Source organism: Cydia amplana, chromosome 22 (genome assembly GCF_948474715.1).
Source record: "Cydia amplana chromosome 22, ilCydAmpl1.1, whole genome shotgun sequence".
Lineage (NCBI taxonomy): Eukaryota > Metazoa > Arthropoda > Insecta > Lepidoptera > Tortricidae > Cydia > Cydia amplana.
The window spans coordinates 120,151-144,268 of NC_086090.1; the positions used below are offsets into that span (position 1 = coordinate 120,151).

At 37.6% G+C, this 24,118-nt stretch overlaps 1 protein-coding gene across 1 annotated transcript; it reads right to left on the reverse strand.

Annotated features, from left to right (window-relative positions):
• Positions 1 to 20,610: 20,610 nt before the first annotated feature.
• Positions 20,611 to 22,733, reverse strand: LOC134658453 (uncharacterized). Its single transcript, XM_063514133.1, has 2 exons — positions 22,601 to 22,733; positions 20,611 to 21,839 (listed from the first exon to the last, which is right to left on the reverse strand). Exons 1-2 carry the CDS (start codon positions 22,731 to 22,733, stop codon positions 20,611 to 20,613), a joined length of 1,362 nt encoding a protein of 453 aa, XP_063370203.1.
• Between the last annotated feature and the right edge of the window lie 1,385 nt (positions 22,734 to 24,118).

A 24,118-nucleotide genomic window follows, 5' to 3' on the forward strand; every position in this document is an offset into this window, starting at 1 on the left:
GCTTTCCTTCTATCTATACAATTATAATTTTCGTTGGCAGTGAGCTTTCCGATTCGTTCGAACATATCGACATTATGTAGGTACCTAGTGTTGCTTGGGGTGTTTTATTCAGAAAGGAGAGTGAGTTAGTTATGAGTTCATAGATTCAGCAACACGTATGTGTCACCCCTGTCTGTCCGCCTTTAAGTCATCTTTTGTCTCCTTCTGTTATGCGCTAGTTTGCCATCAACTTGATAAATTTACAAAATTCAAGATAAAATACAGATTATTTTATACTAGCGAGCCGCCCCGGCTTCGCACGGGTTAACAGATACACCTTCCTCTTGAATCACTCTATCTATTTAAAAAAACCGCATCAAAATCCGTTGCGCAGTTTTAAAGATCTAAACATACATAGGGACAGACAGACAGCGGGAAGCGACTTTGTTTTATACTATGTAGTGATAGTGAAGAAGCCTATGTACTACCATAGATATAGACTCCGTATCGACGGTTGCCAGGAGGATATCCAGTAGCCTTACCACGAGTTTGATACTGTACTGACATATTCGCTCCTACTAGCATATTAGTGCGAGCGAGCGAAATGTAACATAGAAAGACGTTAGACCACGTTAGCGAATAGGTGTGTATGGACAGATGCTTGTATTTCATGAGATTACCACGTTGAAATTAAACCATACAAATCTTTGGTATATTTTTTGTGATTTAAGGTACCTATCATATTTATAGGTACATAAAATATCGAGGAGACCGAGCTTTGCTCGGAAAACGTATTAAAACTCAAATTGCGCGTTTTCCCAGAGATAAGACCAGCTAGATCGATTTTTCGCCCCCGAAAACCCCCATATAGCAAATTTCAACGAAATCGTTAGAGCCGTATCGGAGATCCTCAAAATATATATACATATTTACCTATAAATAAATAAATAAATAAATATACAAGAATTGCTTGTTTAAAAGTATAAGATACGCCCTAGTATTTTTTTTCTTTTTACTCTTCCTAATAGTTGTTTATAGGTGTACCTAGTGATTATAATAATCACTTATTCGTTTTCACTTCCTGTCTTCGGCACCATCTTCAAATCTAAGCCCCCCTTACCGCCTAATTTTAAAACTACCCCCATTAATAGTTTCCAAGTCGACAAATCTTGTAAGGGCGATAAATCGGCAGAACGGCCGCATCCCGCAGGAGCGTAACGGCCGTAACTCACAAGTTGCGTTTTGTTGCGGCCTGTGTAATGATGATTGGTTGGTGACGTGTTGTTATAAACTCTCAAGAGGTTCTTCTTCTATGTACAGTCACCTGCAATAATATGTTACACAAAGAAGGCCGCAAAAATACCTGACACGATCGTATTTGTAGAGCCATTAAGAGCGTGTCAGATATTTTAGCGGCCTTCGAAAAGTAACATATTATTGCAGGTGACTGTACCAACCTAGAGCATCATTTACCGACTGAAGATCGTGCGTTGACGATGCTCAATGCTTCTGGCATCGGCACTTGCGGGCCAAGCCAAGATGTGGCTAATTCCGTCATAGGGACTATTCCGTCTACTAGCATTTTTCTCGAGCAACGAACAAAATTGATAGTTTCATCGACATAGTTCGCAGATAGTTTTTTTTCTACGATTAAAAATAAAAGAAATATACGCTCCTGGACGGAATAGCCACATTGTCCGTTTTTGTAGCATCTGTCGTCGTCTCGATACATTTTTTTGTATTAATTTGTCGTTTGTCGATGTACGATTGTTATCTTCGCTAGGCCCCTTGATCACAGATATAATCTTTATTTTGTTTTATGATCATGTTTACCGACATTATCTAATTAATGATCACCACATGTCAACAGGTTCGCACCATTAAACCTGTGTATCTCTAGTGGCCGGCTAATTGCTGACAGATTGCCCTCTCGCCGGAAAAACCTTTTAAAAACAAGAAAAAACGTGTGAACAAGCCCGCTGACCAACACCAACACGGTGTATGTGTTGTTTCAGAAAACATCTGGGAGAATTTCACCTCACCAGTGTCGCTTCCGAAAGTGAATTAAAAAATTTATGAAACTTTAAAATTGACAAAGCAAAATTAAAGTAGTACTTTAAAATACACATTAGGGGACGAAGACAACATTTTGAACATTTAGAGCATATATATGTAAAAGTTATATAACTTAACTTGCTTCTAAATAAAATCCCAATTAAGTAACAAGTAAAACTGCTAAATTGAATATATTAAAATCAGTTCTACACAATATTATCGGACGAAGACATTTACAGCATATGTTAACCTTTCATATGTGAGTACTAGTAAAAATCGTGGGTTAACCATCGGTTATGCTGTAGTAAGGAGCTGAAAAATCCTTCTAAAAATATGCAAAAATACGATCGAATATTCGGTCAGAGTCCTTATCAACTTATACACATACAAGATGTTAAAATTAAAATCCACGTCCCCCGTCCTAGCTCCGACCAGCCACCGTCCAGCAAATTAATCACTCGGGAAAAATCTGTTAACATTCCGGAAAAAATGCCACTTAAAATGCCATTTATATCCCGGAAAAATGTAAAAGGGGCGCATACTAATGAAGTTACAGGTGTTCTCTGTTCTCCTGTTCATTGTTTGTTGCAATTTGCTTAAGTGACTGCGAGCTTTTTGGACTTTATCTTTATGTTGGTATATTTTAGGGGAGGTTTTTTGTGTTTATGGTTGCAAGGGGGTGTTTTGACGTAAAAAATGTGGTCACCGCTGAAGGTTTCGTTCCATCATTCCAGCGTTTCAAGTATAGATACTTACTGAAAGCAACTATAGACGGATGGCAAAAGATTTATTTTATTAAAACAGCTGAAATGTGGGTTTGGCACACAGATAGCTTAACCTTAACCTGGAAAAACTATGAGTGTATAACCGTAGTATGTACATACATAGTATACTTAGAGTCTGTTCGGAAAGAGAAGAGTCGTGGAATGTATGAGGCCCGATACATTCCACGACTCTTCTCTTTCCGAACAGACTCTACTAGGTTATGTACTTACTTATGTAGATTTAAATTCTAATAGGTATGTCTTTTCTGTTTCAGAACCTGCACCGTTCTTATACAACAAACTTTTTTTTTTATGATAAAGGAGGCAAACGAGTAGACGGATCACCTGGTGGTAAGCGATTACCGCCGCCCATGGACACCCGCAACACCAGAAGGGTTGCAAGCGCGTTGCCGGCCTTTAAGGTGGGAGTACGCTTTTTTCTCTTTTTTTTTTCTTTTTTTTTCTTTGACTTAGGCCGAAATAAGTCATGACATGAAAATTAGTTTCGGTAGTAAGTATCTTTACCTATGTTTCAGGAAAAGAAGAGCTCTACGGATTCTCCGCTTCTCCATACAAACGTAGTCCCTATTTTCCTCTCTGGATATTACCATTTTAGGAAATTTAATACAATTGTAAGATGTTAGCCTAACCTAAAGGTAGACAGTTCTGAATTAAATAGGTATTCTGATAAGATTTGGTGGTGTATAGGCCAAAACAAGAACTTTCAACATAAACCCCTTCTACCACTTGGCCGCACATTTTTCCTTTTTTAACATTTAACCCCCCGCTGCCGGTGACACATCCGGACACATTTACATGTTTTATTGTGGATTAGCATTCATATGTCGGAGAGGAAAACAATTGTTACGCTGAATTTATTATGTGACGATTTAAAAACAGCATTACAGTGGAAGATATGAATTAAATATTTAGGTACTGTCGAGTTTAGAAGCATTTTTACAATTCAAGGTTTCAAAAATATATTTACACGACCTTATTTTCAGTGTCACAGCGGCGTGCGGATTTTTGAAAAAAAAAATTGCCAAAAACAGTCCAGATTATACCAAAAACAGACGAAAAGGGGAACAAGAAAAGTTCTTTAAAAACGCGGATTTTTGACGTATTTAAAAAAAATGCGCGGAATTTTCAGCATAAAATGAAGCGCTCTAAAAAGCGAAAAAGTGGTTTGTCTGAAAACACTGCCGGAATCCCAGTACATAACGTGTGGGACTGTGTGAAATGTGCTATTTAAAGCACCTATTCATTCTTTATTTAACTAAGATAATACAACATGAAACGCACCGGATCGTAGCGGCTCGGCCGCGGGACGAGAGCGGCTCGGGAGCGGCACGGGAGCGGGTCGGATCATAAATTTTATCGGTACATCGGCCCGCGCCGCGCCGCAAGATTCACTGGGTGGAAATTTTAAGATATACGACTTGGGGAGCGTCCGCAGATTCAAGCAAATTTTTGAGTTTTTCATCAATTAGGGAAAGTCAGCGGATTTCTTTCGACTGACCTAGCCTCGTAAGTCCCTGCGTACTTGTCCAGGTATGAATTCAATGCAAGATTTGAAGTCTTATAGAAATGTAGCATAATTTCTAAAATCAAAAATCCTAAAGATGCATGTCCTACGGTTAATAAACCTATGTTTTAAATGTCTAAAGTACAATACTGCTAGTGCACGAAAATACTAACGACCTTTTTTCCTACGTCCAGTTGACCCAAGTTTAAAATGTATAAATTGCGAAATTTCTAACGACATGTGTCCTACGTTTAGCTGATCTAAGTTTAAATAAGAAGTCTTCCGTACAAAACTGATAATTTCAAAATCACGACTTTTGGTCGTTAATGAAATGTCCAAAGTGACCTTTCTTCAAACAAAAACGTCACTTTTGACACTTGTTTGACACTGACATATCCGATCCATATCGTTTCTATATCTAATATTTGACGTAACTTAAAGTTCGAATAAGGCTGTAAATCAATAGATAGGTTAGGTTCGTTAGGTAGCTTCAGAGTTCAGATGCCCGAAGGGCAAAACGCCCAGAAAAAGGATCCCCGCGTAGCGGGTCTCCGTTGACTCAGGGTGAGAAGGAAATAGTCTCGGAAATATTGAGTTTCAAAGTACTGTCATTAGGATTTTTATACGTAGTTATTTTGAGCACTAGACATATTGACTTTCGAAGTATATTGTCATTAGGCATCTTGTACAAAGGAATATTGATTTTCGAAAATGAGATCGTTCGATTAAAAGTGTATTAGGACATGCATCTTTAGGAATTTCGTACATTAGACAATTTGATTTTCGATGTTCTGTCTTTAGGAATTTCGTACTTAGGATATTTGATTTTCGAAATTATGCTACATAACCAATAAAACGACGTTCCAAATTCAAAAATACAAAAATTGGATTCTCGAGGTTTGTGCTCTCTGAGCTGAGTTGCGATCAGTATTAGGTAATATATCTTTACTATTTTATCAGACTATCTTTCAATTTTTTTTTTCAAATTTGCTGAATTTTTTAACTGACAAAGCTGGCTTGCCGGACTATAGTAGCACGTGGCAGGTACCTATATACGGCAGTGGGCTAAATTTACCGAATAAGAATTCATAAACTTTACTTGGTTTGCGCGAAACGCGCTTGTGACACAGCTGAAGTTGTAAGCGTCCAACGGGTATGATAACCGTTTACCGGCAGGCGGGCTGTATGGTTCTTTGCCACCAAAGTATAAATACAGTGAGAGACAATTCAAGAAGGTTATTTCTAGAAGAGGGATAAAACATAATGTAATGAATTGAGGTTTGTAAACTTTTATAAATAAGGGGGTTTATAATATGTAGGTAATTCCAGCTTAATACTAAAACTAGACTAAATAAATTAGCCCAATCCATTTCCGCCTTATCTACCGACGCTACATATTTTATTAGGTCAACTTCTAACAACGTCTTTGCGTTTAATCAAAGGAAATTTCCAATTAAATTGATTACGATCAGAGCCGACATCCCTTTTCGGGCCGGCTTGCTACACAATCTACACATACTTATACACCGGTACCTACATAATAACGGTACTTATACTACTTATACGTACTTACACATATACGTAGTCTTGTGTGACTAATTTCGGTTTCAATATGTATTCATTAATTTAATTATGGATGGTGGTGCTTAATAACTGGCGAGATTATTTGTGAATGAGTTTTCGGGATTGTTCTAGGGATTTGAAGGTTCGAGAAAAAAAAGATTAAGACAGGTTTTAAATTAAAATTGTTTATTTATTTGTAAAATAAGATTAGGTATACATACATATAACGTTTTATATCCAGCTTTTAAAATATTTAAATGCCGAAAAATATTATAACATAACACATAGGTACTAAAGTGTCATTCAATAGAACTTGCTAACTATGTAAACAAAAGTTACTAGTAAATTGACATTCAGTGTCAATTTTAGTATGGCGGTTTGTTTACATAGTTAGCAAGTTCTATTGAATGACACTTTACATTGTTATACATATAAGTATTCAAAGGTCACAGTTATTCGTATCTGTTAGGTGTGTTAACCATAAAATATGTATTTCCTAATTTAAAATGAGATGCGGTAACCCAAACACCGGGTCAAGAAGAACACTTTATGGAATCGTCTTAGTTTTGGTCTTAGCTTGGAGAGCCTTTACATCTCCAAATCATATTAAAGTGTCACTCTACTTATTTATTTATTTATTGTTTATTAAGAAACAAACGGTTGTATACATTTACATTTACAGAAATATTATGATAATATATTAGTTAAACCTACAGTTTCCTTAATTAAAGATACGATAGCTAATTACATTTATAAATACTTCAACCAAAATGATCTGAGCTGTAGCTAAATTTATTAACTATGTAACAAACTGCCATATTAAAATTGTCTCTAGTACCTATTTCTAATGGTATTTTCTCTGACATTGGGGACCTTTTTCATTCCCAAATCCAATGTATTATTAACCCTAGTCATTATTAAAATGTTATGTTTACCCAGGTATTGGCCGTTGTAGGTACTTATAAATATGTACATATTTATAAATATTTACTTTATTATTCATAGGTATATGTTGCTACATGGTGTCACTGGGATAAAAAAACACATCTACCTACAACCTATTTACGAAACTCTAAAATAAATACCAGTACCTAATATTATAATTCCTAAACGCACTATTTAATCAATTTTCCCTCCCAAGTTTATCTCTAAGTGTAAGTCGAAGTTAAAGTTAAAGCTAACGGACCTAATCAGCCATGTTTAATTTAAACTCATACTCGATCCGAACTTACGAGAACTCACACAAAGATGCCGACCGAGATAACCGAGACTTCGGGTCTTGGCAAGTTTCTTTCAATAGGCGTTTCGGCACGTATACCCACAGATTATAAATGGTTTCAACTGTGAGGAACCCAAAAAAGTCAGTAGTCTGTGGTTTATGATTCTTTAATGGAAGACATGTTTTTTTAAGCGATGGCGATTGCAGCGTCCTTTGCGTAAACTTATACACGACTTAGGTACAAGATACTAAGATAGATAACCGATAGTTTGGGTCTCGGCAAGTTTTATTTAATGTACCCACGTTTTGGTATAGAAGGCTGATATTTGATGTGCTGACGTGACTGCCTTTGTGCATGGTTATTAGCGTGAGTGATTATAAGACCGTATCGAACAAAACAAAGTCAAAATTATAACAAATTGATAAATCGGAATTGGCCATTTAGAGAGCGGCGTAGGAATTAGTATATAATATACCTTAGTATAACTTGGTATCGCTACCTACGAATGTTATTTCATAAAAACTCAATTACATCTTACGTCTTACGCTCTCGCGAGTTTAACATTTTTTCCCCATCACAAACTTTAAACTTCAAACTTCAACATTTATTCAGCAAATAGGCCACAAGGGCACTTTTACACGTCAACATTGAATTTACATACAAGCAAAATAATAATAATAATACATCAACAATTATAAAATACAACTACAATACAAAAAGTGCACAGCGCCGCTAAAGAAGTTTTCACTTCAAAAATGTTATTTCATAGATTAATAAAAATATGTACATAGTAAGTAGTAGTGTCGTCTGCTGCTGCTATCTGCGGCCGGGTTTGAATTCGTACCGTTAGAATTACGTATTGATTTACTAATGTAAATCAATACGTAATTCTGTTAATACATATAGTTAAGTACCACATCAAAATTCCACCATTTCCTCCCAACATAATCCCACATAGCGCCACAACATAAACATAAAAGCCGCAATCGTAAAGCCGATCATAATCCAACATACACGCAACATACAACATAAAACTTCATCATGTAAGCTCCCCAAGACGATATTAATATTAAGACTACCCCCCATACTAAAATATTCACACACATTCAAAAATCAACTTTAACTAAACACATTTAAGATTCAATTTCCTTAAATTTTCATTTATTAATTTTGTCATTGTAATTTGAACTTTATATGTTCTAGCTAAGGTTGGAGTTAGGTTTGATGGGGTTGGGGAGTGGGGTTGCGGAGGATGGGGTTCCTTGGGGTGAATGTAAAAACCACCCCGCGATCGACTTATATGCTGTATCAAGACGCGGGTACGCGCCAGGTGGATAAGGCCGTGAGTGGCTTGGCGATGGCGTTTTGTTTTACGCTACGGCTTACGTAGGCGAAAAACGCGCGAACGCGGCGCGGCCGCCGCGTCGCTTCGCGTCTAAATCGCTCACGTACGAGTAGGACATACTACCTATACGTATCAACGGTTTGTTTCATCCTCGCCGCGCCGCGCCGCGCCGCGCCGCGCCGCGTTCGCGCGTTGTTCGCCTACGTAAGCCGTAGCGTTACTTCACTACATACTTTCGCAGGTACACCTTAAGGCATACCTTAGCTTAATATGTAATCTCTTCACTACATAGTATAAAACAACATAGTCGCTTCCCGCTGTCTGTCTGTCCCTATGTATGCTTAGATCTTTAAAACTTACGCAACGGATTTTGATGCGGTTTTTTTTAATAGATAGAGTGATTCAAGAGGAAGGTTTATGTATAATTTGTTAACCCGTGCAAAGCCGGGGCGGGTCGCTAGTTAGTGATAAGACCGCCTGTTGTCTACCATAGTTTAATTTATATGCTTAGGTAATTAGTATAAATTTACTCTTTCAGTTGTTATTGGTGAGAGCAACCAATAATATTTGTATTGTATTGTACTTAACAGTAACTTGTAAGAATATATATGTCAGAGAGCGTTCCAGAGATATTTACAACTAGAGAAGTGGACACTGCAATAAAAAACCTAAATAAAAACAAAAGCCCAGGACCGGACTCTATCATAAATGAAGCTATACAGGTAGGCAAAGACAGACTAATCAAGCACATAACACAACTTTTTAATGACATACTTAGAGAAGAGACGGTACCTTCACAATGGACTGAGTCAGAAATAACTCTAATATATAAAAAAGGAGATCCATGTGATGTATCTAATTATAGACCAATAAGTCTCATGTCAAGCCTCTACAAACTGTTTTCTCAATGCTTACTGACAAGAATAGGCCCAAAAATAGATAAAATACAACCAGTGGAGCAAGCAGGATTTAGACCAGGCTACTCCACAATGGATCACATACAAGTACTGAGCCAACTAATTGAGAAGTACAAAGAATTCAACTCTCCGCTGTACTTGGCATTTGTCGATTACCAGAAAGCATTTGACTCTATCTCCCATGAATTAATTAAAGCTGCATTAGAATATCATAACATTGAGGAGAAATATATAAAATTAGTAACTAATATTTATGACAACTGTAAAAGTCGAGTAAAGCTGGATAAATTAGGGCCATACTTTCAAATAGGGAGAGGCGTCCGGCAAGGAGACCCACTGTCCCCAAAAATATTTATTGCAGTTTTGGAACTTATATTACAAAATATTTGATGGAAAAAATAAAGGTATTAAAATAGGCTCTAAGTATTTAAACCACTTAAGATTTGCTGACGACATTGTATTATTTTCCAACAACGCAGAAGAACTTGCAAATATGCTACAGTGCCTACATCAGAGCAGCGAATCAGTGGGACTGGAAATTAACTTTGAGAAAACCAAGCTCATGACTAACTACAAGGAAAAGAAGATAGAATTAAAAGGAAGAAAAATCAAATATGTAAAAGAATACATATACTTGGGCAAACTAATATCATTCTTGGATACAGATACAGCAGAAATAGAGAGGCGCATAACATCGAGTTGGAAACGCTACTGGTCACTAAAACATTTGTTCAAATCAAAAATGCCAATACCACTTAAAAATAAACTTATGGACTCATGCATCCTACCAACATTGACATACGCCTGCCAGACGTGGAGTCTAACTAAAAAAAACGCTCAAAAAATTTCGGTTTGTCAAAGAGCGATGGAGAGAAGCCTACTCAATATCAAGATTAAAGATAAGATCAAAAATAAGAACATTCGGGAAAGAACGAAAGTAATTGATGCATTACAGTGTGTCAAGAAAATGAAGTGGAGATGGGCAGGACACATTGCACGCTACGATCGATAGCTCGAGATGGGCGAAACGAGTGACAGAGTGGAGAGGACCGGGGAGTGGGGATAGACACGCAGGACACCCGCTCAAGCGCTGGGTGGATGATATAAAGAAAATTGCTGGCATGGGGTGGCCACATGTGGCCCAAGACCGAGATAGGTGGCAAAAGCTGGAGGAGGCCTTCACCCAAGAGGGGATCCCAAAATAATATTATTTTAGTAGACTGTTATAACATGGTTACAACTGTTCAAAGGGATCACAAATAAAAGGCTTTTTTATTTTATTTTTATTTATTTATTTTATTTATTGTACTTAACGATTGTACATATATCACCTGCGTAAAAGCCGTAAACCTTTTAACCCTCACCCCTCTTAAGATTTAATTTCAAAAAATACCTTTTTAGTAGGGCTCTGCGATATCTGAAGAATATATGTTTTAAAATTGCAAGATCTTACCTCCAATGGTTTGGGCTATAGGTAAATAAAACCACATAATTACTGGGAAATAACAAAAAAACCGGTTTCTAAAAACTCGTACGATCGATTATGATGTACCAAATACAGTAGGTACATTACATGTATAGTATAATAATGAATTCGTTTCCTCATTCTCTTTTTTTCACTCGTGGAAATTGCAGCGGAGGACAGTAATGTGGTGTAAGTAAACTGAAATATATCATGCCACAATAAAATGTAGTATCTACATATGTAGAATGTGCGGTCCCGTTGTTTCCCATAAAGTTTTAAGCCATAAAGTATTGTTTGTCATATTATCATTAGTCATAAAACTGAAACCGTTTACATTTCAGGATTTTTGTTAGGTTATCCTATAGATAGGTTAGGTTAGGTTAGGTTTGTTTTGTGGCAATCCTGAAAAGTGACGCGTTTCTGAACAAAATGAATTATGAGTAACGAAAATTCGGACAAACAATACATTATGGCTTAAAACTATTTGGGAAACAATAGAGACCCGTAGAATGTAGATACTTACTACATATGTAGTTTCTACTTTTAACTAAGTTAAAACGTTGTTGATAAAAATCCGGAGTTTAGTATTTGTTGTTATAGCGGCAACAGAAATACATCATCTGTGAAAATTTAAACTGTCTAGCTATCACAGTTCATGACATGAGATACAGCCTGAAGACAGACAGACGGACAGTGGAGTCTTAGTATCCCCCTTACCCTTTAGGTACGGAACCCTAAAAAGGCGCGGTTAAAACGTTGTCAAATTACCCAGGAATTAAATGTAACCGTCTTAATAATGTTCAGTAGCGGCCTTCTGCACCGCCGCGTGTGGCTCGTTTCTCGCGGCTGTGCGCACTTATTATGTACTTTATGTAGTCTCCTCACTCACCTATATACTGCGGCAGTTTTACACTTCATATTATCTATGTACTACACTTGCTCGAGTTTAATAAGTACTTACTCATATTTTCACCACACCAACTGGTAAAGGCTCTTTTGATTGTTCAAAAACTGATAGCAAAGTTGCATTTTACTCACATGTGAGGCAAAGTAATCAAATGCAAATTTTGAGTTGTTGTCTTATGTTTGCTGGTAGAATTGACTTTTAAATTATGATTTTGAATGTTAAATATTTAATAACATTCATTTGGATTTGATTTGGTTTGGTATTGTTTGATATATTACAGTTAATATTTTCTTCGGGTTGGTGTGGTGAAAAATTTTGTGTTTCACTCGGGGGCAAAATTTGTTTAAACCTCGTGCTTTGAAACCCTAAGCTCGCAGCGCTCAAGATTCCATTTTACGAACCACTCGCTACACTAGCTCTTTTGGAATCTTTCGCTTGCTCGGGTATCATTATTAGCACGACAGGTTAAACAACAACTTTGCCCCCTTGTAAAACAAATAAATATATTAAATAGGTACATAAAGATATAATGAAAATGTAAAAGGTATGAAGCATTCCGTCGCAAGTTTCGCGTGGCGTGCTATATTTTTTTATCCTTTCTAATTTCCTGGCTTCACGCGCCCTCTTAAGGTCACATCACGAACGTGTGAGAGAAATATCGTGGATAGAATCTGTGCGGAAAGAGAAGAGTCGTGGAATGTATGGGGCCCAATACAATCCACGACTCTTCTCTTTCCGCACAGACTCAACATTAGAATATGCGTCCCTTCCCTTGAGAATGACAGAGGGCCTACCGCGAACTACGTTCGACGTGTTGCCTCCCTGTCACACTTACGTGCGAATTTACAAGAGCGACAGAGAGGCAATACGTCGAACGTGGTTTGCGGTAGGCCCTCTGTACTACATTCCCATCACGATGCCAATTGGGATTGAAATAGTGATTTTCTACGCATATACCTACGTGTCGGAGTATGGGTTATGGAGTAGGTACCTATGATGAGTTATTTTTAGTATAACCAAATAACGACTGTTCCGCAAAATTAACTTGAATATCTTTGTTTAGGTAAGGCCAGATATTTTCATAAATGAGAGAAACAACTCCTACAAAACCAAAAAGAATATTGTTGTGAATGATTTACAGTTAGTTTCAATAGACTTATATCGATCGGGATATGAACCTTTTGTATTCATTTCGAGCTTCCGATATTTGGATGCAGTTACTTGCATCTTATTCACGGGTAACTGCGTCGAAATATCGAGAGCTCGAAAACAATACAAATAAAGTAATTACACGGTTCATATCCCGGTCGATATAAGTCTAGGTATATACCTACATACTTAATCAAAAGATGGCAGTAAATTTACTGTGACTACAAAATTTACTAGGTCCTTAAAACTCTGGATCATAAAATTGAATCAGTGCTTGACTATTATATAACTGTATCGTTTTGGTAACAGGAACGTTATTTATATGATATAATTATGTATTATATGGATTTAAGTTTGAGAACAGGATTCATTGTTGTCGTCTACATATTTTTGATGTTATTAGGTACAAATGGGAACACTCTTAACTGTCCATCGGTGGACCTTATTTATACCTTTTAATTTGTAATAAGCTTTACGAACTGTCAGTTAGCAGTGTGGGCGATGGTACCATCTTACCATCTAGATATTCATCTGCAATAGGGAATATTACGCGAAAGTCTGCGTACGGGGCACCACATCAACAAGTGAACAATCTAAGGGTCTACCGCAAACGAGAGAGTCGACATTTTGTTATCTAACCTCTCTATCACTCTTGCATATTCGAGCGATAAAGAGGCAGATAGCTGAGTTTCGATTTCGCGTTTCCCGGTAGGCCCTTTGTAAGCAAACCGCCTTGATGTATCAATGTCATATTTGATTGTCTGTGAAAACTTGTCAAAAAGCAGTTTAAGGTACCAGTATGTTTAAGTTACTCTATGGTATACTTAAGTCACTAGTGCCGCACTCTGGCGGCAAAACGTTGCAGTAATACTCCCTATTATATATGGCACAGCGAACTGCCTTATTTCCTATAGAATCATAATTCATAAGAATGTCATAATTTATGTTATTATAGGTACCTATGTAAGTATATATCCACTGTAGTCTAATTTCTATGCTATTCGGAGCAAGCTTCGCGCAAAATTAAGCCAAGCGATTTTTGGCAACACGGTTATCATTGGACAACTTTTGCCCTCGTAAAACACATTCATAATCTCATTCCCGGCCGGGAATAAATTTTACAGCGTCCAACTAAAACTGCGGACTAAAAATTTCCAACTACGTAATAAAAATTAATACCGTTACATTCCGCATGCAAGCCGCACGCGAAGGGAAAACATTACCCCGTTTCCCAGAAATCCCCAAAATTAAAACTAAAGCGCGCGACCCGAATCCGAACGCACACAACTATAAAAACAACCAATGAACGTGCCGTATTTAAATTCGGAACTATAAAAGCAGGTATCGCCGACCCTCGGTAAGAAGTTTAAAAATATAGAAATAGTTATAGGACGCCGGGCCAGGGGGGCGGGAGCAGGAAGTGGGGTTGAAGTAGCGGGGAATTTCTGCGTCGGGCGGGGTGTCTCCTAAAAACGGTTAAGTAGCCCCCCTACCCTCTATAACTATTTTATGCGGTCCCCTTAGAAAGACAGCGGAGATGGGGCCGCGTGATACTATAGGCGCGGTTTGGGGGAAGTGAAATTTTAATATGTCTAGTCGGTTAAGAATTCATAGCGGATTTATAATTAAATGTCTAATTAGGGTATAGCGATGTTTTCGTGCGTGCGTATGAATTTTAACTTTTTAGCTAAGCCGGTGTTGTTATGGGTTCTCTAATTGGCTATTCAAGTCGCGTCAGGTTATTGTTGTTGTGGCGAAAAGGTATCTATGGCCAGTGTACCGTACTGTACTGTACGTTTGCTATACAAAAATAATGACAATAATAAAATAACAATATGAATATTGTATATAATATAAAAATAGTTTATTGTCTGAGCAACTAATAATAGGTACGTCTGAATATATATTATACTGCCTCAATTACTGTCTAAATTGCTTAATAACTATTATTAAAAAAAATTAACACTAAACAAAGATAGACACTTCGCTTAGCACTTTATTTATTTACCGTATGGCAAGTTTACACTGTAAGTTAAGCACTTGTGCTCTTACGTTATAAAAAATTAACACTAGATTCTTGCTTAGTAGACACGCTTTTACTTATTCCAATGTAATTAGGTACCTACTTTAGTAACACTCACAACAACACACTTTGAAATAAAATAACTTATCTTTCGTAACACCAACACCACAACTATATTATAATTATTAATGATCGGACACCGGTAGCATTTTATGTCATTTTGACGTCCAACGTAATGACTAATTGCTCGTTTAAAGGTGTAAGAGTATTGTTAGACGTTAAAATGACATAAAATGCTACGCTTTGTCCGATCATTAATAATTATTATAACACTAACAGATTTTCACCAAAAACATAAAAAAATACCTTCGTTCGTAACACCACCACGGACACGGTACAAATGATTACCCAGCTAAGTTCAAAAAGCCGACAACGTTAAAAAGCAATATAAAAACATGTTTTTCGTGAGAAAAAAGTACAATGGATATTTAATGGGGCGCACCAAATTCACCTGCTTTGGTTCTTACAAGCAGGTTTCGAAACACTTTAAGAAAAGGGAGCATCCCTCACTTGGCTACAAGTGGCATAACCTGTTTTTATTTATTTCGATGAGAAACAGCAGTGATGTATTCTACAAATGAAATCGGAATTAAAGGGTAATCCTTCAAAGGATTTGTAATTAAAATCCTTTTGTTAATTAATTGAGTAAATAGGTATGTAGGTAATTAATTTTAATTTATCTACAAATTATCATACTTAAGTACATGAAAAAATCGCGGATTTGTAGGTGTTTTTCGGCATGTGTTTTTATTAGTATGATTAAGTACCAATATTCTTGTATTTTACCTCAATCTTTTGTTTATATATTTGAAGATGATATCAAAGTCCTAACTTTTCCAAAATAAGAAAATATATAGAATGTATTCAATACGGGGTCCCGTTGTTTCCCATAAAATTTTAAGTCATAATGTATTGTTTGTCATATTATCATTAGTCATAAAACTGAAACCGTTAACATTTCAGGATTTTCGTTAGGTTATCCTATAGACAGGTTAGGTTAGATTTGTTTTATGGCAATCCTGAAAAGTGACGCGTTTCTGAACCAAATGAATTATGACTAACGAAAATTCGGACAAACAATACATTATGGCTTAAAACTATTTGGGAAACAATAGAGACCCATTCAATACCTATTGTACAAACTAACAAATGCATTGAATAAAAAAAAAACTTTTTATATATTACTTTTATTAATAAAGATTTTGTTACATCACCAAATGATTTAAGTTTATTCAGTACCAATACTGATGACTTGAGGTAATGTCCAAGAAGTCCAACAATGAAACTTAACAAATGCTTTAGAAAAAACAGTGTCCATTTTAAAACTAGTTTACAACAAAGCTACAAAAATTCACACGGCCAAGAATCCCAGAAAACGAGTCTTTTTTATCACAATCGCGCCTTCAGTAATCGAACCCCTTTTCTAGAACAGGTTGGAACTTTTCCCGAAATATTCCCACACAAATTGTAAAGTAACAAATTTCAGAAACCTGTCGCTTCATGCCAGATAACAATCGGATAAGACACGAATCAAGATTGTATAAAAAAGACCGGTTTGAGTAAAGATTAGGGTAAAAACGAGGTCGATTTGGGGTATCTCAGTTTTTGTTAAGACAGTTTACTTGTAAAAACTTGTTTTTTTACAATGGTGACTTAAATAAAAAAGCGGCCAAGTGCGAGTCGGACTCGCCCATGAAGGGTTCCGTATTTAGGCGATTTATGACGTATAAAAAAAAAAACTACTTACTAGATCTCGTTCAAACCAGTTATCGGTGGAAGTTTACATGGTAATGTACATCATATATTTTTTTTAGTTTTATCATTCTCTTATTTTAGAAGTTACAGGGGGGGGGGACACACATTTTACCACTTTGGAAGTGTCTCTCGCGCAAACTATTCAGTTTAGAAAAAAATGATATTAGAAACCTCAATATCATTTTTGAAGACCTATCCATAGATAACCCACACGTATGGGTTTGATGAAAAAAAAATTTTTTTTGAGTTTCAGTTCGAAGTATGGGGAACCCCAAAAATTTATTGTTTTTTTTCTATTTTGGTGTGAAAATCTTAATGCGGTTTACAGAATACATCTACTTACCAAGTTTCAACAGTATAGTTCTTATAGTTTCGGAGAAAAGTGGCTGTGACATACGGACGGACAGACAGACGGACAGACGGACAGACGGACAGACAGACAGACAGACATGACGAATCTATAAGGGTTCCGTTTTTTGCCATTTGGCTACGGAACCCTAAAAAGATGATTGTAAAGTAAAGTTTGTCCGAATTTACAAAATTGTAATTGCGACATTCATTCAATACAAGAAGTAAATTCAATCCACGAACACGATATACTCATGTGACACCTTAAAGTGTATTTATATTTACTGATTATGTATTACACTTTCAAATCAAATCAAAATTGTAAGATGGTACGGTACATTCACGGTGGTGAAGAAGTTAGTTACAATATTTTTATCAACCCATCGTAGCAAAAGATTCTTCTCGTTAATCTTATCTGTTTACGTATTACTATTCAAGCATCATATTATAACCAGTAACCACAAAATACACGTCAATAATCGATAAACCTAACTAATTCAACTTTAATCCCAAGAAAGAGCCAAATGTTGCCAACCCCTGCTCGGCTGCTTAATACTCATGTAAAAAGCCAACGTCTAAGGCTGTGAGGGCGCGAGTACACACCTGCAACGCGCTGGTGTGCGTACTTATATATATTTTCATTTGAATAGTTTTTGCGCGGTTGTGTGGGTGCGCCTGTGTGCGTTAATGCTGTATTGATTTAGCCGCGCGAAAAGTTGGCAAGACATTTTTGAGTGCAAGTGTAACGGGATGCGATGGGACGAACGACATTCGTTTTGTAGGTACTGATAGTGATATGAGATGGAGGGTGTTTTCTGTATGGTGTTCCCATTACCTTTATCTCTCAATAAGTATGTACCTACATATATGTAACTAAATAAATATAAGATTGAATATTTGAGGTGAGGACAGGACATTGAAATTAAACAATTATTTTGTTTAGTCACAGTTAGTAAATGTTAAGTTACCTCTGCACCAAAAAAGGCCTATCGTTATTTATGTTTTTTTATTTTTCTTATGTACAATATGTACTTGCAGTTTTTTCTATGGTACCTACTAGCGACCATGGACGCAAAATTTAAACCTAATCACATTTACAAAAGTACGAAATCTTGTAAGTAGGGTGGGATAGATAGGGTAGGTAATCTTGAACCAGGCCCCGTAGACAACATGCCAATCGCTAACGCTCCGTAGCGAACGAAACGCAACTGTCATTGTCACACTAATATGGAAGAGTGATAGAGAGACACAAAGCGATTCGATGGCGAAGCGATAGCGATTGTCACCTTGGCTAGGCTAGGTCGCCAGGTCTTCTTTGGCGTAGGCGTAGGTAAGTACCAGGGATGTTGCGAACATCCGCATCCGCATCCGCAACCGCGGAACTTCCGCATTATTTTCAACATCCGCATCCGCATCCGCATCCGCAAAAAATCGATGCGGATTTAATGCGGATGCGGATGTGGAACAGTTCGGTACAGGAACGTCTTAGCATCGGCGCGGCGGAAGTGCTAGACTGCTAGGTAATTTAGTAATTAGCCAAAAAAACGTATTAGAAATTAGCAGCCAAGCGTGAGTGGGACTTATTGTACGGAACCCTACGAACGCGAGTCCGACTCGCACTTGGCCGGTTTTTTGAAATAAAAATTACTAAAATGTAATATTTGACGTTTTTTATGTACCTATCTTGACATCCGTGATGAGCCTCCGTCTGTGAGCCTCGAAAAATCCGCATCCGCATCCGCATCCGCGGATGTCAAAAAATCGGCATCCGCAACATCCCTGGTAAGTACTTCGAGTTTTCTACTCAAATAAAAAAATCTGAAAGGTATATCTGTTTATGCAGCAGTATTTACAACTGACGTACAAATAGACACTAATTTTTTTTTTATATAATTTTTAATTACAATACATACGTACAATATTTTCTGGTTTTTATTAACTCACAAGTTTATTGCGAACAACATAATTAAAAGAGTATATAGGTAAATACAAAAAACCAAGTAGTTCATTCATGGTCAGAACCATGTACCAAATTACGCCATATTTAATAAAAACACTTTTTATTTGGAAGAGGTAAGAATTAGTTACACTGTTATAAGTCGTATTACATTCTTTACCACTTAAATATTTCCATACTTGTAGTACCTACAAAATAACAAATGCATTAAAAAAAAATAAGAAATTAATTTTGCCTATAAAGCGAACCAAAGGTTGGCGCGCGTTAGATTGAAAAAGCGATGTCTAAGGACGAGGGAGGCGGGGGCACTTATATTTTAAGATGGCTTCCGCACGTATCGACGTGCCACCGCCACCGCCGCGCCCTGCCGTGCCACTGCCGGGAAAGGTTTACGACCGCTGACACTTTTACTGGCTGCTTAGCGTCTTCTATTTAGAATCGGATTTTGAAAATGGAACAGTTTGGAATTTATAACGACTTATAGGGGAAAGTAGGTTGTTTTGATACCTAACAGTATTTAACATAGGAAAATGGATGTTTTGGAGTTTTATGAAATTACAGCTTATTTAATACCTGATATTTTCTAAAGTAGTTTTATACCTACCTAAAGTACATTTCTGATAATGCACAGTGACATTGATTACTTATTAGGTATTTTAAATAACGAGCTGGGACATTGCTTGTGTGCCAGTTTACTGGTTTATATTCAAATTTCGTCAAGCGGACGTAAACTAGAGATGGACGAAAACTAGCGCATTGATATACATATATAATATGATATTATAATTGCTTTGCAAGTTAAGACAATGATTATAAACTTTTAACTATTAATTAATTAGACGGGAAATAAAACATATCACTGTAGGTATAAAAGGCAGGTGCAATAAAAAGCAAAAAATGTTTATCTTCAACTTTAATTAATCAAAATGAAATGTTTTTAAGATTCTATATAAACAAGTATTAAATAATCATAGGAGTACTTTCCTCTATAATTAAAGTTATTAATGAAACTAAAATAAAATTAAAATAATAAAGATCAAACTTTGGTACACACACACACATTATACGTTATAGTTTATAGTAGCGGCAGCTGAAGGAGATAAGATAAGATAAGATAATATTTTATTGTCAAAATTATGTAAATAGTATAACATGTTATAAATATAAAGGTACCAACAATTTTGCCCTTGAGATGGCGCTATATGCCACATTATGAACCACTAGGTGCTAACTAGTTAGCTAGGTCAAGCGGCAACTTTTGACAATCCAAGTGCCAAGTGAGCACAGAATGAATGGCTCCGTACATCGCGGCTAAAATAGTTATTTACAGTACATATGGGGCTACTTTTCCGCACTAGTGCGTAAAATAGCACTTTTCGTGCGATGTCGAAACTTTAAAGTGCCATATGTACTGTAAAACGTTGTTCGATACACGTGCGAATAGGTAATTCGCAACTCGTGTCGATTTAAAACACTCCCTTCGGTCGTGTTTTAATTTATCGCCACTCATTTCCAATTTCCTCTTTTTCGCACTTGTATCGAAAATAACTATTTCGATATATTTATATGTGGGTACATTTATTTCCCTTTCTTCTTGATGGGCGCCGCAGTCCGCTTGCCGGGGCCCGAGAGCGCGTACTCCAGCATCTCCTCGACCTGCACCATCTCCCTGCACCCGACGGGCAGCGGGTTCCCCTCCACCCGGCAGCTCAGCAGCCCCCGCGGCTTCCTGTCCACGTCCCGCTGGTACACCAGCACCTCCAGCAGCTTCACCGCGCTCGGGTAACTCAAGCCGTTGTACGACAAGTTCAGGAGACATAGAGTGTTGTTCCCCAAACTATAAGTAACACCGTCCCGGTAAGTTACATTCTCAGAACTGTACGGATCATTAGAAGGCGTAAGACTCTCTGCCATAGCTCTTGCCTTCTCATAGAAGTACGCGTCATTGTAACAGGCGCTCTTTTCACTAGTTATATCGTCTTTTCCTTTCGCTTTTATCACGTTCCGCGGCATCGGCTTGCCTTTGCCTTTAACCATATCCGTTACTCGTAAATCTTTCGCTATCTGTATTATCGCGGCTTCCTTCTTTCGTAAATAATCTATATTTCTACTTTTCATGTCCATAACGTCCTGTGGTGTTAACGGGTATTCTAATAGAATATCGAAGATGGCCGCGGCTCCTTCGTCAGTAATGAAATTGTCAGCTAAATTCAAATACGCTAGCTTTGTATTCATCTTCAATGCTTCTCTAATAGTTCGCGCACCGACATCTGTAATCCTATTGCTGGACAGATTCAGAATAACAAGAGTAGTAGATCCAGGTTTAGGATGATATAATTGAGCTGCTATCAAAGCTACAGCCTGGTCATTAATTCTGCATCTAGACAAGGATAGATTTCTTAAAGAAGAAGTGTTTTCGAGAAGCGTATAGTAAGTACCTTCGCTTAAAAAGCAGTTGTCCAAGGTGATATCAGTGATTCTAGAATTGGGGAGGAAGGTGACGATTTCATAAAGGACGTACTTGTTAAGGCCTTGGTTGATGGTGAGGCTGGTGAGGTAGATTTGGAACTTGATGATGAGGCCGAGGATCTGCATGAGCAAGCGGGGGATGTTGCTCTTGTCGAAGCGGAGGCCGACGAGGTTGTCGGCGTAGTCGTAGATGGCGTGGATGCGGATGAGGTCGTTGTCCTCCTGGTGGCTGACGCTGTGCTCGTCCTTCTCCTGGTCGTCCACCACGGATGGCAGCCGCGGCTTCGACTTGCCCTTGGACTTGCCGCGGTCGGTGGTTACCGCGCTTACGTATTCGTCTGTAAAACACAGGGGTTTTAGAAGAGTTGGTAAACTGAAACTTAATACACAAAGGTAATTTAATCACATAGTATAAAACAAAGTCGCTTCCCTATCTGTCTGTCTGTATGTGTGCTTAGATCTTTAAAACTACGCAATGGATTTTGATGCGGTTTTTTATAGATAGAGTGATTCAAGAAGGTTATGTATAAGTAATTTGTTACCCGGTGCGAAGCCGGGGCGGGCCGTTATTTATAAAGTCATTGTATGATGCAGGTACTGTGTAGTTTTAGCACAATAAAATAGCGTGGTTAATCAATTCCTCGGGCTTTCGATTTTAGGTTACTCTCTAGATCAGCGGTCGGCAACCTTTTAGCAGCCAAGGGCCACATAGTAGCTAATGAAGTTAACGCGGGCCACACTTTGTTAATATTTATGACTTTATCAGACATTGTCGTTTGTCAATATTACATACGAAATAGGAGGCTCGCGGGCCGCAAGTGAGAGGTTCGCGGGCCGCATGCGGCCCGCGGGCCGCCGGTTGCCGACCGCTGCTCTAGATAGTTGATCACAGTAAACCAATGCAGATTGGAGGCTACACACACATTTTTTACTTTCCTCGCAAAAGTGTGCAGGGTTCTTCGCGATGATTTCCTTCATTAAAGAGCAACTGGTTAAATACGCCGCTGATATTTCCTACATGTTCCGAAAACCTAGTAAGAACCCAGGTTCTAACTACGACCCCCAGTACGGCAGCATCCCGTTCACTTGTGCAACTTACTCTGCAGGTTCCTGATGATGACCACATTCTTGGGCAGCTGCAGCTGGCCGCAGGCCCAGGGTAGGAAGGCTTGGAGGTCACCGGGTTCTGGACGCTCTACCACCACCCTGTCGGTGTTGCTGGACTTGTCCATTGTGTCTGAAACGGGAGCATTCCACCAATGTTTTCCTTCACTGAAAAGCGACTGTTAAATATCAAATGATATTTCGTACATAAGTTCCGAAGAACTTATTGGTACGAGCGGGGTTTGATTGCAAGTCGCATGCTCTTACCGCTAGGCCACCAGCGCTTTTTTCGCGGCAGCGAGCGGTTCTTCTTTTGTGTATCGATAATACTTCTCTAAGTTCTACGAAGCAGTTTGGTATGATGATGTTAATAGTGTCAAAGCCTTGAGCCAAATAAATTTCTATCAAATTTATTCTAGTACTTACCGAAATGGCAAGTCCACAAATGTAATATTAAGGTCTATTTATAAGTATTTAGGTTTTGAGAGATTTAACAAATAGCAGCCCAGATTTGAGAGAATTTTCCACAATATTCCTGACATTTAGTCATTCTAATAAACCTGTCACGCGAGATGACAAATGAAAAACAAGTCTGAGTCAAGTCTGAGTGAGAATAGAAAGAAGACACAAAACGGTGGTATAACTATTCTATATTTTAGCAGATTTTAAGGTTATTATCGCTCTTAATTTTCTACTGTTTTTTGTGTTTTGTGTAATATGTACTTGACGAAATATAACTTGCATCGGTCTCTAATGATGATACATACCTGCATACTCTTACCTATCTAAATACTAGGCATCTACTTACTAGTTAAAGTGACTTTAAAACATGATTAGAAATGTTACAGCAAGAAATATGTTTCAAATTAATTTAAGTAAGTAGTTTTATAGTTATGTATAATCTAAGCAGTATGCCTACCGACTTATTACAGTAAAGCTTTCAAGGTAATTTTTAATTTATAATCCTTCGATCTAATTTTATATTGATTTTGCGCCCCTCCCTCCTACTTGTATAATCACCACAAGACGTCACAAATATACGGCACGTATATTCGTATAATGTATATAAAGTATCAAATTCGCCGGGAGACAGCGTAAGACGCGAACTAATGTAGCAGTATGTATAATTATGTAAATAAGTAAGCTCCCCCCTCCCCCCCGCGAAAGTACCAACGATATTATAACTTCGAGAGCGGGGTACGTGGTGTGGAGGAGGCTTTCATTTCCCTGGCGCCTATTTTCCCGGATGATTTTGATAAATAAAAACTACCTATGTACTTTTCCGGGCCACAAACTATCCATACCAAATTTCATCTTAATCGGTTCAGCGGTTTGACGTGAAGAGTTAAGATAGATAGACAGACAGAGTTACTTTCGCATTTATAAAAATCCTACATCATCCTACACTTATTTCTATATTTATATTATTGCTATATATGTTTATATGTCCATAGCGATGTATCCGGAACGGCGTGCGTATCCTCATCAGTCTGATACTCGTGTAAAAGCCGCC